Source organism: Ciona robusta, chromosome 5, assembly GCF_009617815.1.
Source record: "Ciona robusta chromosome 5, ASM961781v2".
Classification (NCBI taxonomy): Eukaryota; Metazoa; Chordata; class Ascidiacea; order Phlebobranchia; family Cionidae; genus Ciona; species Ciona robusta.
In genome coordinates this window covers 285,515-308,598 of record NC_143239.1, presented here as the reverse complement: position 1 = coordinate 308,598, position 23,084 = coordinate 285,515, and the positions used below count along the sequence as shown (strand labels likewise).

At 33.0% G+C, this 23,084-nt stretch overlaps 3 protein-coding genes across 7 annotated transcripts in view; 2 read left to right on the top strand and 1 right to left on the bottom strand.

Moving 5' to 3' along the window:
* The window catches only part of LOC149735246 (kinesin-like protein KIF21A), a 29,169-nt gene extending 18,114 nt beyond the window's left edge, over positions 1 to 11,055 (top strand). For 2 of the 3 annotated variants that reach the window (XM_089878846.1, XM_089878847.1), the window contains 18 exons: positions 901 to 956; positions 1,458 to 1,535; positions 1,609 to 1,749; positions 2,081 to 2,185; positions 2,242 to 2,382; positions 2,996 to 3,131; positions 4,267 to 4,448; positions 4,642 to 4,791; positions 5,030 to 5,088; positions 5,181 to 5,312; positions 5,701 to 5,840; positions 5,912 to 5,988; positions 6,575 to 6,678; positions 7,413 to 7,577; positions 9,441 to 9,552; positions 9,611 to 9,787; positions 9,918 to 10,126; positions 10,893 to 11,055. In XM_089878846.1, the coding sequence (XP_089734972.1) occupies positions 901 to 956; positions 1,458 to 1,535; positions 1,609 to 1,749; positions 2,081 to 2,185; positions 2,242 to 2,382; positions 2,996 to 3,131; positions 4,267 to 4,448; positions 4,642 to 4,791; positions 5,030 to 5,088; positions 5,181 to 5,312; positions 5,701 to 5,840; positions 5,912 to 5,988; positions 6,575 to 6,678; positions 7,413 to 7,577; positions 9,441 to 9,552; positions 9,611 to 9,787; positions 9,918 to 10,126; positions 10,893 to 10,938 (2,210 nt within the window). In that variant the 3' untranslated portion in view covers positions 10,939 to 11,055. Of the gene's footprint in view, positions 1 to 900; positions 957 to 1,457; positions 1,536 to 1,608; positions 1,750 to 2,080; positions 2,186 to 2,241; positions 2,383 to 2,995; positions 3,132 to 4,266; positions 4,449 to 4,641; positions 4,792 to 5,029; positions 5,103 to 5,180; positions 5,313 to 5,700; positions 5,841 to 5,911; positions 5,989 to 6,574; positions 6,679 to 7,412; positions 7,578 to 9,440; positions 9,553 to 9,610; positions 9,788 to 9,917; positions 10,127 to 10,892 lie in introns of those variants that run through there. The other variant, XM_089878848.1, reaches the window with a different exon arrangement.
* A 2,072-nt stretch (positions 11,056 to 13,127) lies between these two features.
* Positions 13,128 to 21,805, top strand: LOC149735245 (ran-binding protein 3-like). 2 transcript variants are annotated; one of them, XM_089878850.1, is made up of 13 exons: positions 13,128 to 13,240; positions 15,327 to 15,463; positions 16,736 to 16,885; positions 16,947 to 17,006; positions 17,626 to 17,756; positions 18,041 to 18,151; positions 18,351 to 18,458; positions 18,959 to 19,057; positions 20,172 to 20,223; positions 20,280 to 20,446; positions 20,608 to 20,731; positions 20,789 to 20,928; positions 21,240 to 21,805. In XM_089878850.1, the coding sequence occupies exons 2-13, from the start codon at positions 15,418 to 15,420 to the stop codon at positions 21,480 to 21,482; spliced, it is 1,431 nt and encodes a 476-aa protein (XP_089734976.1). In that variant the 5' UTR covers positions 13,128 to 13,240; positions 15,327 to 15,417; the 3' UTR covers positions 21,483 to 21,805. The 2 variants fall into 2 exon arrangements, with proteins under 2 accessions (XP_089734976.1, XP_089734975.1); XM_089878849.1 differs by lacking the exon at positions 13,128 to 13,240 and adding an exon at positions 13,875 to 13,993.
* Positions 21,793 to 22,952, bottom strand: LOC149735244 (dynein light chain Tctex-type 5-B-like). Of its 2 annotated transcripts, none has more exons than XM_089878852.1 (5): positions 22,850 to 22,952; positions 22,469 to 22,582; positions 22,278 to 22,407; positions 22,046 to 22,149; positions 21,793 to 21,982 (listed from the first exon to the last, which is right to left on the bottom strand). In XM_089878852.1, exons 2-5 carry the CDS (start codon positions 22,573 to 22,575, stop codon positions 21,817 to 21,819), a joined length of 507 nt encoding a protein of 168 aa, XP_089734978.1. In that variant the 5' UTR covers positions 22,576 to 22,582; positions 22,850 to 22,952; the 3' UTR covers positions 21,793 to 21,816. The 2 variants fall into 2 exon arrangements, with proteins under 2 accessions (XP_089734978.1, XP_089734977.1); XM_089878851.1 differs by having other exon boundaries at positions 22,469 to 22,579; positions 22,850 to 22,951.
* Between the last annotated feature and the right edge of the window lie 132 nt (positions 22,953 to 23,084).

The window sequence follows — 23,084 nt, the reverse complement described above, 5'->3', positions numbered from 1 at the left end:
AGTAAAAAGTTATGTACAATGAATGACCCAAATGTGATGCTGTATGATCCCTATTCCTAAGTTTGGTCTCATTTGAAAGAACAAGCATTTTTCTGTCCTTTTTAGCAAGAAAATATATATCACCGTTTTAAAATGTTTTTGAATTTTTTTGCTAAAGTTTGTGGGCATGTTTTATTATTATAAAGTGTTACCCAAAGTTTGTTCCTCAGGTTTTTGCCATTTTCGCGCGAAACTAATCAGTAAATAATTGTAAAAGGGCAATCCCAGTTTACACGAGCATGTTTGTTTTAGTCATCACATACCTGTTTTAGCCTTGAAAACTATAGTATGTTGTTCAAAGCGAATAAAATAAGCAGTTCCTGTAGTTTTAGACCGTTCATCAAAGATGATTTTAAGACTTTCCATGTTTTTGGATATTGAATTTGTGTTTATTGTTGGTTTTATTGTAACAATTACAGCCCACAAGTTACTAACCTAACTAAACTTAATAAATTTAAAAAGGTTTTATATATTGATCAAGTTTGCAATACATTATACTTTTATATCTCTATTCCTTCGGAAGTATTTAATATTGAAAGATTTGTTATGACCAAATCATAAAGTTCATATGATTTTAAATAAAAAATATGATTTTTAAGATAATTTCATACTGCACTTCCTCGTAATGTTTGTTTATTATATAGTTCTTTAATTGTTACTGTTTCGGTTAAATAATGCAAAAAATTCTGGTTTGCTTAAAATAATGTTGGTCTTAAAATTACAATAATCAGCAATGTAATTAATGAGATTACAACTTAAATGAATGTGCTGAAAACTATTACTAATTAGCAATAATTATAACAAGTTTTGTCATACTTTTGTAAAATTGTTGCATAAACTGAGTTCATATTTTCATTTTAGGAAATCTCAACTCGACATATGTTGTTGAACCGTCATCGTCGTCTCATGCAGTTGAGGTAATTCTTATTTATCTTTTTTACTGTGCAAGTGTTCTATTTGGTAATACAGAAAAATGATGCCACTTTTAAATTTCTAATTTTATATAAATTAGAAAAGTAATAATTCTCCAATTTGATACACACCATAACTAAGATATTTGCCTCCAACTGCCTTAGTTTGCAGCTGTTGTTGGGTAAAAGTATATATTGTTTTAGAATACTGTAGCTAAGTCACACACTTTCTACTTCGTAAAATATGTATAAGCTAATAGTCAAGGTTTGGCAAGCATTTTGTCCTATGCGGCAGTTTTTATTTTCAATGCAACTTGCTTGGTGTGCAACACACAGACTGCATATACAAACTAAGCAACAGAAATACAAACAACAGCCTACACTATTCTACTTCATCAAACAAGAGTCCCCTGTTTGCTTTGTTTAATATAAAGCAACAATGTCTACTCAGTTTAACTTTAATGTATTACAATAATGAAAGCTTTTATTTACTTGTTTTATTTTTAGATATTAGATGTTCAAGCGAAGGGTGAGCTTGTTCTACCTCAAGTTGTGCAAAGGAAATGGAAATCAATACAGGACAAGGTAGTGCAATACATTTTTTTCACATTTTTTAATGTTAATACTTAAAACTGTTTTTTTTTGGGTGCTTTTGTAGATGAACGAAATGATTTTGCAAAAGGAAACTATTTCAAGAATTGAGAAGCAGATGGAACATTTATTAAAAGAACGAGAACGTCTTCGGAAAAATATTGAAAAAATTCAAAGAAAGCGAACAAGTGCTACTGTTTGTGGAGAGGTTGGTACCATGTAGTTGCGTATCGTGCTCAACTTTTATGGCTTTCTTGTAAAGATACTTTGAATATTCTCAAAAGTCAATTAAATTACCTAGATTTGATTAACCTGTTAACCTCAGGATATTCAACGCTGGCAAAAATAACCCAAACAAAAGACTAAAGGTATTTGCTGTTAGCTGTTAAGAGTTTTGTTGTTAAATATTGAAAAGTGGAGATGGGATCTCTTGAATAGCATCCCTGTATTGCGATCTGGCCACCAGAGAACACTTTGCAGTAGAATAACAACCGTAATATTCCACAGTGAACTTCATTAAATTAATTTCTACTTTATAGAAACCATCTGTACGTCGAGCACTGTGTGATGAACAAGATGCAATGCAAGAAAACATTGTTTATGTAAATGAGCAAATTCAGAACTGTCAACTGGAGATCATGCAGGTCTGTAGATATATGTTGTCCCAAAGAAATTAAAATTTCTATATTGTTTAATTCAGGTTGAAGAAGCAATGACTAGTGATAGTTTATTGTCGCAAATTATTCAAAATTGTTCCTTAAATGAAGCTCGCTTCTTTGTTGAAAGTTTTGTGTCTTTGACATTGACCAATTCATCATTGATTGTTGAATGCAGATCAAGGGTGAGAAGTTTTTTCTCAATTAAATTAATAATTGAAATTGAAAGTACAGATAATAATAATCACTAACTAAGAACCTGGTAACTAACCCAAGATAAGTAAACTAAATAAACAACGTGTTGAGTATCTGAGTATGTCACCATTATTATAATTCTTTATATTCCTCCGCACAAAGATACAATATTGGACGCGTGTCCTCATGGATTCTGTTTTGTTGAGTAGTTGTTATTATGGAGACTCATTTCCACACATCTCAGTTTTCAACCCTCACATATCCACATATAATTCAAAAATTCAAAATAAATGTTCTGTATCAAAACCGCATATTTATCATTAGCAGAAATTTGAAAACGTGTAAAGATGTTTAACCAATAAAAGCATTCGATGCACTACTTTAACTGAACAAGATTATATAAATCATAGCGCCTAAAACGTCTAGTTATTTCCAAATTTACAAAAATAAACGTTTTCATGAAATTTCTTAGTTTACAATTTCAGAATAATACATGCACATTTACGCATTTTGTTTTTGAATTACTTTATAATGCTAACATTCCTATTTGTTAAAGTTCTGTTTTCTTGTTAAAAACTTTTTTTTATTTTGTTTAAACTTCAGTTAGAGGAAATGGAAACTCGTTTGCAAGAAAGTGAACAATCAGCCAAACAAGCTCATGAACTCATGCGATATGTTTTGGAAGAAAAGCCGTATTTAAATTGCAATATCTCTGAATGTTTGACTGAATTTATAAGAGGTAATACAAATTTTGGTGACATTCTACTGAAAACATAATATATTAAATCCTAAAATTGGTGTAAAATTATATTGCCACTAAGAACAGCATAGTTTCTTAAATAGTAACCCTTAAGGGACGAGTAATCCAAACACCAATTTTGAAACAGGTGTTCATAAAAATGTTCATATTTTTTTATGGTTGGTAAAAGTTCTTACAGTTGTTTTTTTTGAAAGAAGAAGGGTTATTTGCCAATATAATGTTTGAAAAAGGCATCATAGCATTTAACTTGATTTAAAAACCAAAAGGATTTTTAAGCAGATGGTTCACATGCTGCCCCAAACTCAAGGTTTTACTGTCATTCTGTCCAATATTTATTTGATCTCTATGCTGCTCTGCTTTCCTGTCTAGGTCTAAGTGTCTGGGTAAAAATGCAGTTTTGGTTAAAAAGGGCTATGTCACAAGTATTTCCTTTTGCTTCAACATGTTGTTTCTACCTTTATATTCCCAGTAATTCGTTTTTTAAAGTTTGTTAAAAATTTTGTCAAAATTCAAACAATCAATTTAGTTAGGTAGTAAACTAACCAGGAATCAACCTGTACTGGATTCCCTATCCATTTTCATCTAAAAAACAAATTAAGCATAAATACAAAAAAATTGAATCACGAAATAATTAAAATACAATCCTGTAGCAATTTTTCCAAAGAACCAAAGAACAAAAGTCTAATTGATTGTTTTTGCTGCCACAAACACCTGTGTCACTAAAGAGCAAAATGTGAGAGTCTATCAAAAATGCAAAATTTGTTAAAATATGTCTTATCCCCAAGGGTTAATAAAACTGTTTTTTTAATTTCTCTACTTTTGTGGTTAAAGCATAAAATTTAGTAAGGCTAACTTCTTTATCAATAAAAACTATGAACACACAGTTATTAATAGCAGAACAATATTTTTAAAGATAGAGTAACTTAAACTGGTGGAAATGTATTTAAAACAAGATTTGTTGTGTATAAGGTATTCTTGGACACATATTTTATACAATAAGTCATCCGTTCGCTTCTTACAACTGTTGTTTTGTTTTCATTTGTTCCATATTTTGTTTTTGCATATTTTAAAGAAGCCATCAAAGTTTTGTTATTTGATGCTTAATGATTGGCAGGTACATACAGTGGAAGTAGCTCTAGCTCAAGAGATTCATCTCCAGATAAATTGGATGAGAATAAGTCAATTTTAAATAAACCAACAGCTTTGTTGGCTCCAATTCCGCATATTGAGCAAGATGAAACAGAAATCACTGAAACAAAAGAATTAAAAGCCAGAAGAAGAACTGCGACTCCACAGGTAGCAACCAAGTCTTAAGTCTGATTTTTTTGGGTATAAAGTATTGTCTTTTTTAAAGTACTGCTCAACTTTTTTTTTAATTTAAGAATTTAAAAAATATTACTTAATTCGGTATGTGCAAAATTATTATTTATTGATTAGATTTTTGTGTTTCACCTAAACATTTATTAATAAAAATGTGTTTGTTTTACAGGAGTTGTTACATGGAGGTATTCAGTTTAAAGAACAAGCTGTAAAATGTGAGATAAACGATTCCAACATTAAAACACAAGAATGCTTGGATGAAACATTGACATTAATTCCATGCGATGATGAAGATGAAGTTAACATGATCTCAAGTGATGTAAGTGGTTTGTTGTTTCACAAACATAAGGTTTTTTGTAAACATCAACTGTTGACGGTGTCACCTTAACTAATAAACCTATTGTGGGTGAAATGGAAGCCCGATTTAAAAAGTTTGATTTAGCAAACGGTGATTAAACAAGTAGTTTCATTAAGTGGGGTTAACTTTTGACTGTATATTCTTTTCTTGACTTTATAATAACTTGTGTGTGTTTAACCTCGCCATTATTAATTTACAGCTGTCAAAGTTGGAAGAAATAAAAAACATTCCTCTTGAAACAACTGCTTTAAAAGACAGGTTCCATTTGTTCAGTAACTAATACATTTTTCATCATGAAATTATGGATTAAATGTAATTTTAAATTAAACTTAAATGTATTTTAATTTTAGAATTGCATCTACTCAACTGCCAAGATCGAACTCTGCACCTAAAACTCCAGAACCATCATCTAAATCATCAATTCCAACCAATGTTTTCATGCGATTATCAAAATACACACTTTCTTCACCCATGACTGCCAAGTAAACTATGCATTATTTAAATTTTATTTTAAACTTTAATCTTATTTTAGACCTAAAATTTTTTTTTTTAAAAACAAAATTTGTATTAGTGCTTTGTGTTGTGACTTGTGAAGTATGTTGTGTGGTCATTTAGTAAAAATTCTCCTGTACATTTTGAGATTCAATCATGTTTTGCAGTTTTTATGTAAAATATTGATTTAGTTATTGTGTGGGCTTCTGATCCATGTTATGCAAACTTAATATGGTTTGTTTTTGAAAAGTTTTAGAGATACATATGTTATAACAGTAGTGCTAGGAGAAGACAATGTTTCACCTTGTAAGTTGATTTGCATGTAATTTAATTTTTCAGCCCTTGCTGACTTTTTGATAAAAACTTTGATGGTTACAGAGGTCATATGACCCCAATTTCAAGCAAAACGTCATCTGTTCGATCTTCACTATTGGATTGTGTTCAAGTAGCCAAAGGTCACCATAAAGCTGTCCTGTGCATTCATGCCACTGATCATTTGCTTTTCTCTGGTTCAAAAGGTAATTCACTTTGTTTATAATTTATCACTTATTTTATTTCTTTAACTTTATTTATTGGTGTTGTCATATAGACAGAACAGTTAAAGTTTGGAATTTGGTTACTGGACAAGAAATTATGTCTTTGGAAGGCCACCCCAACAATGTCAATGTAAGTCCCGCTTTTTTAGCATCTGTTGAGGAATAGAATGAATGTTTCTCTTATTGGTGAACTAAGTTTCATTGGTAAAATATGAAAACTCTCTTTTGGGGGGTTTATTGAATTTGGTAGTACTTCACTTGTACTTCAAATTAGGGAACATTTATAAGGTAGCACAGCTCTAATGAATGGGCACATATAAAATTATCATACAGAACATAAATTGAATTATAAGGTACGCACGAATAATAATGATGTATGTTAGTCTTTGCATAAATTTCCCAATATTATCCTTTAGCTGATTGTACTAATATTTACATTAGCAAAGTAATAGCGGTGTAACTGGGACATTCATATTACTGTTAGTCCCCCTTTATAAAAAAGTGATTATTATCATAAACTTGACAGTTTCCAAAATTAAATCCCAGGTGTTTGTTCATCATGATTGTATTCCTATATTAATATATTGCCAAATTATCCATGGATTTAGAATTTCTACATTTCAGAGTTTAATTTTCTGTGTTGGTTATGTTCATTTATTAATCTCTTTTGTTTTTTTAATATTTTGTTTAATACCATATTCTTTCAAACATAACAGATAGTAAAACACTGCCCCATCAATGGTCTTGTCTACAGCGTTTCATTGTGCTATATTAAAGTGTGGGATATACGAAGCCATGCAAAGTGCATCCGGGTATTGAGGTAATACAGCAGCTTAAGTGTCGGTGTTGTGTCACTAAACCATTTTTAAATAAGTTTGTCTTCTCTTTTTTCAAATGGTTGTTGCCAGGTGTCACATTTTTACGTGGGACTGATGCATTCTTCTTATTCTAAACAACACGTAACCTAGACAGCACTCAACGAACTTACGTTACTTCACTCTCGAATCTCTTTTATTTCATCTCGTATTATTCTCCCATGGTCACTACAAATCACAACGCGCTTATATATGATACAATCACACAACCAAAAAAACATACAGGTAAAGAAGAACTGCATGATCACTGCAGCGTCTGGATAGGTAACAGCAGGAATGTTTTGAATGGCTTCAGAACTTGCAGTTACGTTCCACGACTTCTGCGATGCGTAATTATCGTTCTAAATAAGCGATAGAACGACCTAGAAACTGACGCGTATGAAATATGTAGATTATATAACAATAACATTTAACGCAATGGGAGCATAAATTTGTGACACCAGGCATATATCATTTTACAGTTTTTCTGCAAATTTATTTTCCGAAATTAGTTACTCTAGAGTAAGTTGAACTTCGCCAGCAGTTAGCTGGACTTACCTATTCTTTTTAACTAAAGAAGACCTGTCTAGCTTTTGGGTTATTTTCTCACATACTACTTTATAAATCTTACACACACTCTAGTTAAGAATCCTCGCTTACAATTTATTATGTTTGTATTTAATTATTGCTTTTGTTTTAGTTCATCTGGTGGAAATCAGCTTGTTGGTAACTTTATGCGAACCATACCTCGAACAAATCGAATGCCTGACAATGAAAGTATAATTAATGACTTAACGCTCAGCTCGGATTCGAAAATGCTTTTTTGTGCCACGACAACACACGCCAAAGTTGTTGAACTCAACAAGTAAGTTAGTTGTTTTTATTTATTTAATCAAGTGCTTTATATCACTTGTGTCAGACCCAGAAGTAAGTCATCATTTGGTTTGATCATCTGCTACAGTTTTACTGGTTTATGCATTATTAACCGCCATCTATTTTATTCCCTATATGCCTATATAATTTGTTTGGAATGTACTTTGTTAAACTGTGTGCACAAAGCATTGTTAACAAGAGTAAATGTGGTATCACGATTTATGATAGAAAGGTTGCGATGCACTGGTTAAGGTAGTTGTGAGCATGTTAGATCCTATTCTTTAAACAGTAGTAGAGTAACTTTATCCACATATCTTAATTCTAGCGTTTATTCTTGTATCTTTTGATTGAAATAATAAAATATATTCATAAATCTTATACTAAATTTTCAGATTTAAAACCGCATAATTAGCGAGTAATTAACAATTACTTTGTTTAAAAGTGATAAGTCCAAAACGAACCTTAAACCATATTTAAATGATCACCTCCTATGAAGTGTTCCTAACTAAGCATAGTTTTTAATAAACTATTATGCATACAATCGCCTAATTAGCTCGAAAGGGATAAATTCAAAATGTACCTTAAACTGTGATTATTTGATTCCCCTTGATGAAATATTTATAACCAAGCATATTTTTATAAACCATATGTATAAAGTCCAATTAATAAGTAATTATGATTATAATGCTTGCGAATCAAGAAAACAGCCATACATCGGTAACTGGTAACTGGTGGTAACGTAGCACCGTAATCAGGAACTTTTAGCTTTGTTTACTTGCAGGGCAAATATAAATTAAAAGTGTGTAAAGTAATATATATATCTTATTAAAAGATATGAATATATATCTCTTATTTAAAGATATGTTTCCCATATCTCTTATTAAAAGAAAAAGTCCAAAGTAATAGTTACGTCAGGCGAGGATTGAACTCAAGAAAAAATATTTAGCAATAATCTTTTACGGGGCGCTTAAACATTTAGGCCACCATTTTCAGGGAAACGATCTGTGGTATCTAGGAATTTGGGAGTGTAAGATAATGAATTCACACAACGATTGGCGTCTGTAACAAACTATTACCATTTATGCATTAAAAGCACTATTCTTATACCCTATTATCATTTATCGTAACTGAAACATCATTTCAAGTTATACATCATCTGAATAATTTTAACCTCTTACATTACCTGGTTACTGAGTAAAGTTTTTGTTCAAATTCACAAAAACAAACGTTTTTAAGCGGTGACAAGGTTAACTAGTGCAAGTTTACAAGTCAACACATAGTGCAGAAGTTTTACAAAGGGTATTTACACATACTTTACCACCACTTAATCCTCAATCCCTCAAACATCATTAGTTTCAAGTGACAATACATTTATAAATGCACTCTACCTACCATTACACAGTCAACAATGATGACTGAAAATCACTTGGTTGGTTACTTGTTTATAATCAGGCTTAGTTACCATTTTACATTTGGTTATTTAGTTGCTAAAGCTATAAAAAAGGGGGAAGTTATGAAAACACAGTTCGAGAAACTTTGTCGTAACACTGGGTAAAAACGTTATCTACATGTTGTAAACGTCTGACCAATACCTCCGAGTAATTAATGTTTATATAATTTTTAAAATAATAAAACAAATTCAGATGAAGTAAGAATTTTAGCTTTTTGCGTTCTTTTAGGTTTATGTTTAGACTTTAAATTTTTTTTTTTTAAATTGTTCTAAACTTTTTTTAAATTTGGAAATATGTATTCCTCAGAGTCATGCTTTCCTGTTTTAAGACATATGTTATCTTATATTCCAATTAAATTGATTTATTGTAATAAATTATAAAAAATAATCAGTAACTATATTCAGATTTGGTGTAATTGGAAAACTCATTGGTCACAAAGGGAACATTATGACGATGTGTATTCCCCGATTGGGTAATTCCACAGTAATCACTGGAGCAAAGGATCATTTCATAAAGGTAGTTGGTCAAGTTACTATTTGGAACAAAGTTTGTTTTCAAAATTTAATCAATGTAGGTCTTTGACTTGTCGAATGGGATTTCTGGAAATGTAGTTCCTTCAAGAACATTAGAACCTCCACACATGGACGGGGTCGAATTCCTTTTGCTCTCAACCAATGAAAATTTCCTATTTTCTTGCTCAAGAGACAAATCTATTAAGAAGTGGGACATGGATACAAAAACAGTTGTCAGGGTATTTGAAACTTGTTTTGTGTTTATTAGTGTTTTGTTTTGAAGTAGTTGTTTTAAAACATTGGTTATTTGACTTATTGTCTATGATGAAAAACTGTGGTCAGCGTACGTTAACCATTCTTGTTGGATAGTCAGAGTACGGTGCACATGGAAATTGGATATGCGCAATGGACCTTGTGAGGTCGAATAATGACCAAGAGCTTCTTGTTTCTGGTGGAAGAGATGGTTTGTTGAAACTGTGGGACATGGATCAACTGAACTCTGTCGGTTCAGTGAGGGCGCACACGGACACCATTAATTGCATCGCTTCAAATAACACACATCTATTCACTGCATCAAGGTAAGTTCTTTTAGTAATATCATGTGTTTTTCAGTCAATTACAGTGCAAGCGGCTATGTTTGCATTAATATATAAAATAGAATTGCTTTAGGGAAATGTGTTAGGTGGTGACTTTTGATATCGTATCTGTACCTGGTCCTACCGAATTATAGCTTTAGGTTACATTTGAGCATCTCTATCCATACACAAATTTTCATTTTTTCGTTGGTATGCCCATTTAACACCAAATAATTAAGTTGGCCAATATATCAGCAAGTTATCATGAATGGATAGATCACTTAATACATCTTTACCAAGGTTTACAGTTGTTTGTATGGATAAATTAGTTTGTTGTTTAAATAGTTTGTATAGATAAATTAAGCTGTACATTTATACAACAATAATTTGACCACTGTGTCATACATGAAAAATAAGAACTGCAATCTGATAATTCTATCCTAGAAGTTACAGCATACCAATTAATGGTTTTAAAATAAATCCAATTGTGTCTAGTTTAGTACAGAATATAGTAACCGTTATCCAAGTTGCCACTATTTGACTTTTGTAAACTTTACCTAAGCCCTAGAAAGAGAGAAGAGGTCTGTTTGCGGAGTGCATGGGACTCCAAATATCTGATTGCAAAAGCAAATGGCAACAGAGTGTATAGCTGTTGTAATTCTAATTATCCTCTGTACCTAAAACTAAACATTGGCATGGTAAACAAAATTTATTTTATGTCCCAAGTTTAATGGGAAAAATGTCTTTATAAATGAATCTGCTTTTACAGTGATCGCACCATCCACATGTGGAAACAGGTGCAAAATTTCAAATAACACGAAAAGTGGAATGTTGATTTCGTGTTCAAGTTAGTTCAACTGTGCCTGGGTTTCTTCTTTTTTCTGCCTTACAGTTCTCTTACTTTATTTTGCAATAAACGATTTATTGTTAAATATCTTAGTGCATGTAGAACAATCAGCATTATGAGACTATCTGTTTCAAAAACACAAAATGCCCAACCTATTGTTATTTAAATCGTAAATTAGCCGACATTTTACGTTTAAAGGTTACATTTCGTTTTCCAAAAGTTGTTTTCCAGCCACGCGAGGATTAAGTTAGTTACATTTGTTCATTCATTTATTTAAAATATCATAGCGGGTATCGAAGAAAAACTAAGTGACTTAAACAAATTTGAAGGTTAGAAAGTCTTAGTTCTGGTGACTTTCAATTCAAAACTAAAGTTTAATCGTGTAAGCGTCGGGTCTGGAATGTTTTCAACGAAGGGTCGTAGTAAATTTGGACCTGGTGGTTATTGTATTTGTTTCGACCTACTGCGCATGCGCAATAGGTACAAATATATCAATCGAAACGAATAGATTACGACACCGGCACAAAGTATTGCCAAACACATTTTGCACCGTTTTAAGGTATATTTCTACCATCTGTACTCCTGGCGTCACGATGTCTGATTACGTCAGACGTCATGCTATGCCGATAATTACCAGTATTGAAATGAAAACCCAAATCACTTCATTGTTACACTCGACTCTTACATCTGTTAGTATTGTTCTATTTTATAAAGCAAAGTCAAAGAATATAGTTTGCATTTAGCATTGTTTATTTTTGATCATCAAAGAAAAATATTTACTTTGTTTTATACACGGCTTATTTTTTCGAGTAATTTTACAACTGAAGAGAAAGATATGGCATATGTAAGCCATCCTATTTGAGAAAAGTGTTAGTAATTCATGTGAAATATGCTTATCAAACTAATCTAAAATAAGTTTATTAGTAGTAGCCTGCTTGCTTATTCTAGGCATACAAATAACGTATTCAACTCAGTTCTGTCGACTTTAAATCAAAAAGTTAAGTTTCAGCGTGTAAACGTCGTGTCTTAACGGAGGGTCGTAATAAGTTTGAACCGGGTGGTCGCAGTAGCTTTTTGGTGTTCCCCTAACATGAATAATTTGATACATTAATTTTAAATAAGCTTAGTCGTATAAGCCTAGTGTATAAAATCGTCCAATTAATGAGTATTTAATGTATCAGTGGCTCATCTGGTATAAAAACGTATAGTGTATTTCCAACGTTTCGTCTGCCATACGGCGAGACTTCGATCTCATATATTGTTTGTACTATGTCTGGTAGCAGAAGTAACAGAGTATTTAATGGTTATAACGCTTGCGAATCAGGTAAACTGCCATACAACGAAAACCCAGCTTTGTTTGCGTTGCAGTGCAAATATAAATAAAACGTGTGTATAGTAAAAGTCTACCATATCTTTTATTTAAAAATATCTTAAATAAGCATCGAACTTGGGGCTTCAATCTGCCACCGCCCGCGCGTAACCAATTAGGTCACGGTTTCCAGTTAACGAACTGTCGAAACAGCGGTTATAATGTCCGGCGGTTTGGGATGACGCGTGTTTGTGAGTTAAGCAATCCACACAACGATTGACGCCTGTACCAAACTATTACCATTTAAGTGGGCACGTATTGAAAGCGCTACTCATATACCTTATTATCGTTTATCTCAATTAAACCATTATGTTTTGTTAAACAACATATGAATAATATTAAACTCCAAAGAAACCTAATGCTGCGTGATTATAGTTTTTCAAATCCGCAAAAACAAACGTTTTTTTAACGGCGAAAAGGTTAACTAGTATGAGTTAACAAGTCAACAAATTGCAGGAGTTCTACACAGCATATTTAGACATATTCTTACATCATAAGTCTTCATGAGTTATGATACATATGTAAATGAATTTTACCCACTGCTCCACAGTCACCAATGGCGACCGAAAATCGCTTTGTTGCTGAGTTCTGGCTTGTTTTGATCGACCTTAATCGAAAGAGGGTTAAATAGTATTATGCTAATTATTTTGTACGTGCTTACTCATTAGAGCTTTGGTCTCTTGTTAAATTTGAGCTATAGTATATTCTGAATACGTGCCCAAAAATATCCGCAACCACGCGGAATAGAAATCACATTTTTGGTCCTAACTCGAAAAATATTGTAGGTGGAATTATTTTGAGGCAATGAGACGAATCATTTAACAGCAAGTCACCAACACCAACCGTTTTCAATTTAAAGCTATATTTACTAAAATATCCACAACCCGCACATTTTAAATGGGTACGTTTATTTCGTCAATTCTTTCATCAAAGTCAGTCAACATTAAAGCAGTACTGTACAAGTAAGAAGTAATATAACATAAGAAAAAAATGTCACATAGTTTCTGTTAAGGAATCTAAAGGTATTATTTGGCCAAAAATAAAGGAAGGAAAAATGGAGTTAAACCAGATTAACCTTGCCTAAAGCATATGAGCAGTTGAATGGTAGGAATCAGGGCCAGTTTGGCTCTCCACCATGCCTCTGCTAAAACCTGTTTCTTTGAGGTATTTTTGCTGCTCGACCGCTGGTGGCCAGTAAAAGTTTCGGCTCCAAAATGTTCTTTAGGTCTCTGTGATACCCACGGTATAACATTTTTAAAAAATTAACTTTAAAATTGCAGAAAAAGTGCTACACTGCTACGTAATCCTATTTAGTATACGCGAATACGAGACGTCCTAAACTGAACAAAAGTTGCATTATTACATCATAATACTATATTCATTTGATTTTACCTAACTACTAGCAAAGTCTAACTCATAGGCCACGCAGTTAAGATATCCTGCACATATTATCCCTACTATAATATAACATGTAGTTAATATTACTTAAGGCAGGTGAATTACGACAAAGCTGACTAAGCATGTTTTTGCTCATTTTTAAAGTTAATATTGAATACAAACAAATCAGTGTTTTTCTTAAATATACAGTGGGTATTAATGTGACATGAGCAACATTTTAGGAGTTCAGACCAAAAATTTTCACTTATTACAAGCGGTAAGATTACCTTCTGTACATTTATTTAACCTTCTCTCTGCCCATAGGCATTAAGCAAGGAAATATTATTTCTCTGAATTAGGGATGTGCTCAAGTTGTAAAAACATGGGACTATACAGAGAAGACGGAAAACTTTTTCCGCTAGGTGTCGGTAATTATTTAAATTAAAAAATACAGAAAAACGAACAAAACAGCACTACAAAGTGTTAATAAGTGTAAAACAAATTAATTAAATAATAATAATAACTTTATAAATATATAAAACACTAGTAAGAACATATTTCCCACATTAGGTCGGTTATATACGCTCTTTCATTCTGTTTACTGTCGTCGAGTCTGTGGTGTAACGGTTTGCGTGTGGTCGTATACTCTCTTTGTTTCATTTTTATCGGGTTCGAGTCCCGCACAGTGGAATACTTATTTTATTTTTTTAAAGTTTTTTTTGTTTGATTAGCACGATTTTGGAGTTAGAGGTTTGGGGTTTATATCTTATGTGTATAAACCGTGAAACTAACTTCTCCCCATAGAATAGAGAAACGAATTTGTCATTTCCTCCTAGCGGAAAAAATTTCCGTCTTCTCTGTATAGCTCCATGTGTTGTAAAAGCTTGGGTTCGCCGAGTGCAAGGCTTTAACGAAAAGCCCGGACAAGCCCAAGCACCTATGATGTCATCAAGGAGAAAGGCGTATGAGAATATGTTTCTATTCATTCGAAAAGCGTTGCTATTTAAAATAATACAGAACACGTGGTTTGCGGTAAAGATTCGTTTCGTAATTCCCAGTATTGCAAAATGTAAAATTCATATAAAATATATAATATTTAATTGAAAATTGTTTATAACTGTTGCAGCATTTTTTTTTTATTTCATTATAAAATAGGTTATGGATTTTGGGCTTTTTATCTTAAATCAAATATGAAAACATTGGGCCCTTTGTAATTCGATATGCGCTGTAGTTCGACACCAGCTGTAATTCAATACCAGCAAATTTGCTGGCGCTGCGATTCATTGCTTGCGAGAGAGCAAATTCACAAGGAACGAAAAATAATTAAAGAGAAAGCTACGCTGACGAGTCTCGGTATATTTCAGTAGCTTCACTTTTTTTCATTTTTAATATTTTTCGCTCTCGTGTGTAACATTATAGCAATAGCAAAAGGTTCGGCGTTTGGTCCAGTTTTCAGTCGAGTGCTGAGCATCAAAAAAGGAGACGCTCGAGCACGAGCTTTTGAGTTCGGGCTTGGTTCGGCACATCCCTACTCTCAATTCCTCCTTTTAGCTGCATCTAATGCGTATTTGCTGATAACTTCAAATATTTAATTTGATATATTTCCACAGAAATAAGTCATAAAACTTTTGAACCACCTTGATTGATAAGTTCGTTTTAGTAAGGATACTAAAGCGAAATATTTCTCGAAATTTGTACAAAATGTCCAAGAGTGAAGATAATAAACCGCAAGAGAATATTGTCAGTGGTAAGTGTTCTGTTTTTTTTTAATTATAGTATATATATGCAACATAGGCTCCAAGTTTTCATTCTTGGGGTGGCCGGCTATAGTGACTTAAAAATCGTGTGACGTAATAATCATTATGACGTCATATATGATGTAAAATAGTTACAGCAGCGCCTTCCGCGAGAACATGCAAACGGCGAAGTATCGTTTAGTGCGGGAATAAGCAATGTAACATTATTTGGCTTGCATTGGCAGATTGTTTATTACAACATAGTAGTGATTGACACTGAATTTTCTGTGTCATAATACCAATAGACGTGTTGATTATTTGTATCATAATAGCGATTGACGCGTTCATTGTTAACCTTTCAAAAGTAAACTAAATGCTTGTGTTTTTAGTTTACGGTCAGTAAAGATTAAAGCAGCTTTGTTTTATTGCATGTTTACATTGAGATAGGCGTATTTAGACATAACTACACTGACTTTCCAGTTGTTTTCTCCCAATTAAAACAGGTTAATGTTGTTTACTGCAGCAACACTTCTGCCGGATCGCAATGGGTGTTCTACAAGTACAACATTCTGTACTTACAAAGTTTAAAATATGCATTTTTCACGATTGTAAAAATAAGAACGTCTTCAAACCTTTGTATTGTATTTTTCAATAGCCTACATACACTTCTAGAAGTACCGCGTGATGACGTCATTAAACAGAATACCAGATCTTGTAATTGGTTTCAAATACAAAAGGATTCGAATCTCACGAATTCGAAATTCTGTAATGTGCATCCCTAGCTATACGGCTACCTCATGTAATCAAATTTAAAAATATCACTAGATCTTTATTTCGATGCTGGGTTTCTTGTAAAGTTTGTTTTGATTTTACAACTAAATTTAGATTTCTTTCAGTTCATTTAAAATTTTTTCCTAGAAAAGGCATAAACACAATCCTACATTTTAAAATTTATAAAACCTCAAATAAGGTCACCATAATAGTTTAAACAGCATACACCAACCTCTACAATGTATGGCTGGAAATCATGACATCATAGCAGTTCTTTCCAGTGCTTTTATTCATTTTGTGCCATTGAGAGTGTAGAAGTAAAATAATAATCAATTTTAACTAATAATATTTTAAAAACTTGGCATTGACGAATTCAGAATTAAATTCAGTTTCAATTGAGATTTCCAAAAAAGGAAATGTGTGTTAAGTTGAATGTAAAACCAACAGTATTTCAACCAATATAGAATTAAATATTAAGGAAGCTTTCCGATATTAAAGTATTTACAACACAGGAACATGGTTAAAAAGATCACGTGCAGACATGGTGGGCTCATCAACAGAAGCCACAGAACATGAACCAGAGGAGAAGCGACCAGCGTTTCGTCTGCAACCACCAACATTAATACATGGACAAGCAAAACCTGTTCCGAAATCTGCAGAAGGTAAAATGTGAAGTAAAAACAACCATTGCGCTTAGTTTGTATAATTATTTTTGTTTCACAGACTCTACAAACCGATGTAAATTTTTGCAACCTTCCAAATTAACTGTGTCGTCCACATCAGGTAAATACTAGTTATAATTGACTAATCTGCAGGAATAAAAAAATATTGTGTTAATTGGGTTTAATAAACTTAAAATAATCAAATAATCTTGTGTGGGCAATGACAGTCGTTATAACACATATTATGGTAACAATGCAAGCAGAGCTACCTCAGCAACGCAACATTTTTTTAAAATTTTTTTTACTCTTTATGGGTGAGGTTCTTGTCAAGGACCTGGGGTTTAGGTCAGATTTTGCCATTACCAAAACATCTGGAAAGCCCATTTAAGTCCTCTGTGCGGCTGATGTCGCATTGCAGTCTGAAGCATATAATTGGTACCATTTTTTTTATCCTCATGTGCTTACGTGTTACCACACTTTTCAGGTTTATGTATGATTATTATTTTATATGGCTTACTTTTTGGACAACCCATTAGTGACCGCTGGGTTGGAGCAATGTCCGTTAAGTGTCTTGCCCAAAGACACATATGCCGATCAGTGTTAGTATCAGTATCGCGGTTGAGCATCTAATCGGGGACTATTTGGTTTTGATGCAGGCGCCTAACCCACTGAGCCACGGCGCCGGGCAAACACTATGTGGGTTGACAATCATTTAAAGATTTATACTTTTGTCATAACAGGAGCACAACATAAAAATGACAAGTCTCCCCTTCAACCTGCCAGAATTGGATCTGGACTTCTTGTCTCTTCCAGCAATCCGTTTTTGCTCACTGCCAATGATTCAATTAAAGAAGAGGAATCTGTTAAAGATGTGAGTATATAAATATCATTGTCAATTAGTAGATTCTAATCAAAAGTAAATAGTAGATTCTAACCAAAAGTAAAAGAATTAGCAACTGAAATTTCACTACCTAATATTGTTTGGTATAAAGAAAAAATAAAGAGTAGCAAAATTACTCAAATTAGCGTTTCAGTATAATAATTGGAATATAAATAATTTTGTTGATATTTCTGTTTTATGATTTTTTTCAAAGTTTCACAACTGTTTAGTTACAGATATATGTTCTTTAAAAAACTGACTTGTTTTGTGTCTAGAATGAAACCGTCGCCCCTCCTGAACAAACAGAATCAAAACAAAATGGTGGCTCAGCAGATACTGGTGAAAAATGTGTTCCCGACAGTACCACAGATAAAGCAACAACTAAGGTAATATTTTATCCCTTATTTTATTTTAGCTTTAAACCAATGTCTGTCTGCATATAAGGGAACATAAAAGATAAGAAACTTACTCTCCAACTTTATACTCCCCCTTCAATGAGATATGAGCGATGGCTAAACATTCTTTCCAAGAAAGCGTGTTGGAAATATGGAGTTAACAAAGCTTTTACAAAATTTCATTTGGCAGGACACTAAAGAAGGAAATTTGTTTCTACAAAGCACTGAAGTGTCGGCTTCCGCATCAGATGGATTTGTATTTGGTAAGAAGATGGAGGAACGTGTTACAGTGGCCGCGGTAAATACTTTTGTTGCATTTCAAGCTGAAATAGAAAGCTCCAAATGCCAATTCAGGGTTGGAAGCAGTAACATTCCAACCAGTATAACCTTTCACCCACACCCCCAGGCCACTATTCTTATTTTTTTGTCATTGATTTGTTGGGGCCCTATAACATGTATGTCATTTCAACATATTGTGCTGGGCTGTTGTCTGCTGCAGTTCCTGACTCAATTTCGTAATAATGTTGTAACCACATGTGGTTGGTATAAAACAAAATATTGTGTGTTGCTAGGAGTGTAAACAATTTATACTCAAAAGTGGCAGTCTCATTGTCTGAATAATCCTATTTGCACTGTTATAAAAATTATTAAAGTTACTTAACAAAAGTTGTCCTAACACCTCCCAATAAAACCATATATTTGACAGATTCTTATCACAGTCAAATATAGGTAATGATATCGTGTTTATAAATATTCTTATTAAATTGAAGGAATTTCCCAATTACGTTGTTGCTTCAGATAAACTCGGATGTTGCTGAACAAGAGAGTGGCGATGCTGGTTCTTCTGTTTCATCATCAGAGTTTGTCTTTGGTCAGAATCTTGCTGAGCGTGCAAAGGTTAGCTCCTATTTTGTTTTTTTGTTAAGGGGCATACCAACGAAAAATCAAAATTTGTGTATTGATAGATATGCTCAAATGTGATCTAAAGCTACCAATAAAGTTTTAAAATACAAAACAGCTTTTGAAAAAAATGAGTTTCAAAACCGCAAATTCGACCGCTGGAGTAAAAAAAAATTGGCTGTGGCGCAATGCATGGGATTTCCCATTAGAAAAAAATTCACTCAACTTTGATCGTTTCTAGTTTCTAAAATACTAAAGAAAATTTAAATTTTATTCCTGATTTGGTATAATGAATGCTTCTTCAAAACTATCTAAAAAAAATTGTAAAACATAGACTTTATTATGTTTTAATTTTCGATTGAACGTAGCTACATAATATGCTGACTCAGCACTTTTTTTCTTATTAGTTAGGTTTTAGCACTTTTTTATATTAAAATGTTCATTATGTCTCACTAGTATCTACTGTACCATTTTGTTTTTATAAAAAAGTTAGTTTTTCGTGTTTAACATTTGGTATAAAAATATGCCGAGTCAGCCTAATCTGGTATGTACCTACGTTCAATCGAAAAATTAAAACATAATAAAGTCTATGTTTTACAAATTTTTTTATATATCCTTGAAAAAGAAGCATTAATTATACCAAATCAGAAATAAAAATTGAATTTTCTTCGGTATTTTAGAAACTAGAAACGATCAAAGTTGATTGAATTTTTTTCTTATGGGAAATCCCATGCATTGTCGAAACAGCCGAATTTGTTTTACTCCAGCGGGATTTTTTCACGCGATTTTTTTAGAAGCCGTATCGTTTTAGCAAACTTTGATGGTACCTTTAGGTTACATTTGAGCATATCTATCCGCATACAAATTTTCATTTTACGTTGGTATGCCCCTTTAAGGTAATTTAATAGTAGTATGGTGTAACACGTTGGAACCAATGTTTACATTCATTGTATTGCTTCTCATGCTTATATTGCCGCAAAAATACATAAAATAGATATAGAACTTGAGTAGTTAAGCGATTCATTTAAAGGATAAACCTATTTTGTATGTGGCACAACTTGAAACAATGTCGCTGTATAATCAATATTTAACTGAATAAAACAAATTTTAGGTATCATCAAGTACGGATCCACCATCATTGTTCATGCCACCTAGCAATAACGGTTTGTACTTATCTTATTAAATGTGTATTATGTTTGTTATAACTTTGTATTCGTAGAACCATCTGGTTTGGATGCAAAGAATGATTCAACCAATCAAGTGGAAACAAAGAGAGGAGGATTAGAAGAAGATGCTGCAGCTCATTTTGCCGCTTCTCAACATCGAACAGTTATACCCGAAGTTGAAGTTGTTACTGGTGAAGAGGGAGAGAAAAATGTTCTTCAGGTATCACACAATACATGTTTTTAGCATGAAATTGTAAATAGGGTCTCAAAATGGTTACAAGGGAAATAAATTTACCTACACTGCTATTTTAAATATAGCAGAAAGCTTAGTTTAGGTTATAATCAAATTGTTTTGTCTTAATGTGCAAATTGTATTTACAGATGCAGTGCAAATTGTATCAATTTGATGCAAAGAATCAAAACTGGTTGGAACGAGGTGTTGGAAGTTTACATTTAAATGATGGGATATGTAATGATGGTGATGTCAACTTTCAATCAAGACTTGGTATGTTTTGCAGAATAGTTTAAAAATAAACAGAAACCACAATAACCAACTTTTCAGTTATGCGAACACATGGGAGTCTGCGTCTTGTTTTAAACACAAAGGTGTGGCCACAAATGACAGTGGAGCGAGCAAGCAAAAAATCTGTACGTGTTTCTGCTCAAACAGAAGATGGTAGTATCAGTGTTTTTCTAATATCTGTAAGTATATATCAATTTTCCTCACTTACCATTATTTTGTGTATAAATGTGGAAAGGAATAACAAAAGAGATGCTGAAACTATTGGACTGCTAATTCTACAAGGTTCTTATAAAGAATAGACATACTTTACCATAACCTATGACTTAACATGTTGCAAATATATAGGAAGCAGGTTTTGTATGTAAGTTCTAAGTTTTGTCTCGAAAAGTTTTAGAACTTCTGTGTTACATCTTAACACGATAATTTTTATACAAATGCATTAATATAATATACCAGATATGGTGGTTTCTCAGCTATTAAGTTTTTGCAGGGGACAATTAATGATGCAGAGCAGATTTACCGAGCTCTTGAATATCGTGTCCTGCATCAGAAACAACTGGAAGATCAAAACAAAGAGGATGAAAATCCGTCTCCGACTAAGTCAAATAATTGTGGGGATAAAGACAATGACAAAACACTTGATGTCAGCAAAGAGTTACCAGGTGAAGTAACGGACAACACATTGAAAATTGAAGCTGCTAAAAATACACAAGAAACCACCACCACAACTTGATCCACATCTGCATTTCTTAAGATATTCCAACTTTCGTTGTCATGAAGACACCCTCATATATGGAGGCATTCCTACCAAACTATATTGTAATATTATCTTTTATTTATTTCTACCTTTGGATCTAATTACTTACAAGTGTTTTTTACGTTGGACCAACAACCGTTGCATATAACTAACATAAAGTGCTTTTATAATGCACAAGTGACAACAAGAAACACCAACACGTCATATTGCACTCTGTTTACGAACTCACGTTTTTTCGTTTGGGAGGTCCCCACGGTGTTGGTTTTAAAATTCACGCAATAAAACGTATCGGAACAATATCTTGTATTACTTATTCATAATATATTCCGTACACGGTAGCAGTCGCCCATAATGTCTTTCCTTCATATAAAGCACCCGCCCAGCTGTCACGTTTGGTGTCCATCAAGCACCTGCTGCTTACTCTTGTTCCCTGATCTTTTAACTGGCCGATGTTGACCAGGACGACAAGTTTATGTCTGGAATAATATGTCAAATAATTATCCATAGCGTTTGAATTACCACCAATGCAAATGCTATACCTGTTATAACCAAGAGTTTTTAGGATTTTCAATATTTTGTCAGAAATCTGCTTGCTCAGTTCACGGCTCATAACTGAATTGTATTCAACGTCTTCTAGTTTGTCCTGGGTAGGGTAATAACATAATGATAATAACTTCTTCACACTGACGTCGCAAAACAACTATGACCCATTGTTCATTCGGGACCTTTCTAATCACTGTTTACTATTATGACAAAAGATAATATACTTACCATAAGGACTTGTTCTAATATAGCCTGGACTTTCCCAGGCTCAAATTTTTTATCTGGGTCCACTTTATACGTGTTCTGGTAACGAACGGAAAACTTTTTCATAAGAAACAATTCACTTGTTGGATCTTCTCTGTACAAATCAAAATATAGGTTTCAGATTTTTAATATAATGCGTTCAGCTCGATACTCACTGAAACGTGCACAAACTTGATCCTACTGGGTTCAGTCGAGCGAGCGAAGCATCGAACATACTGCCTCGCCGTTTCATGCTGCTGTTTATTCCACTTGGGACAGACATTATCCTGCTAAAATTGTACTATGTAAGCCAGTTTAAAACATTCATGTAACGTTATCGACAGCTGTATGCATGTATAGCTATCACTGCCTGTATAAACAACACACGTCCTGCTGTTGTCTCACAAAAAGCATCCACGTATCAAAACCATTTTACAAGCAAACTGCGGTGAGGTGTAGCTAAGCAACCATTTGGTATTTATACAACTAAATACTTCTACTTAGCATCTGTAACTCCCGTCTTCCAGTTTAAATATCAAATAGAATGTGATACGTACCCTGTTTAACGGAAAAGAAACTTTCGAGTCTGGCAAACAGTTAGATATATTTGTTTGTATATTTCTACAAAACCAAATTCGAAATAAATACCGAACAAATAGCATTATGACGCATATGTACATGATATAATCCTCATAAACGTAGTAGAAAAATGGACACGTTATTTTCAATCATTCAAAGAGTCTGTATAATAAAAACGAATATCGCAAACCTGATAATTTTTTGGGATGATAA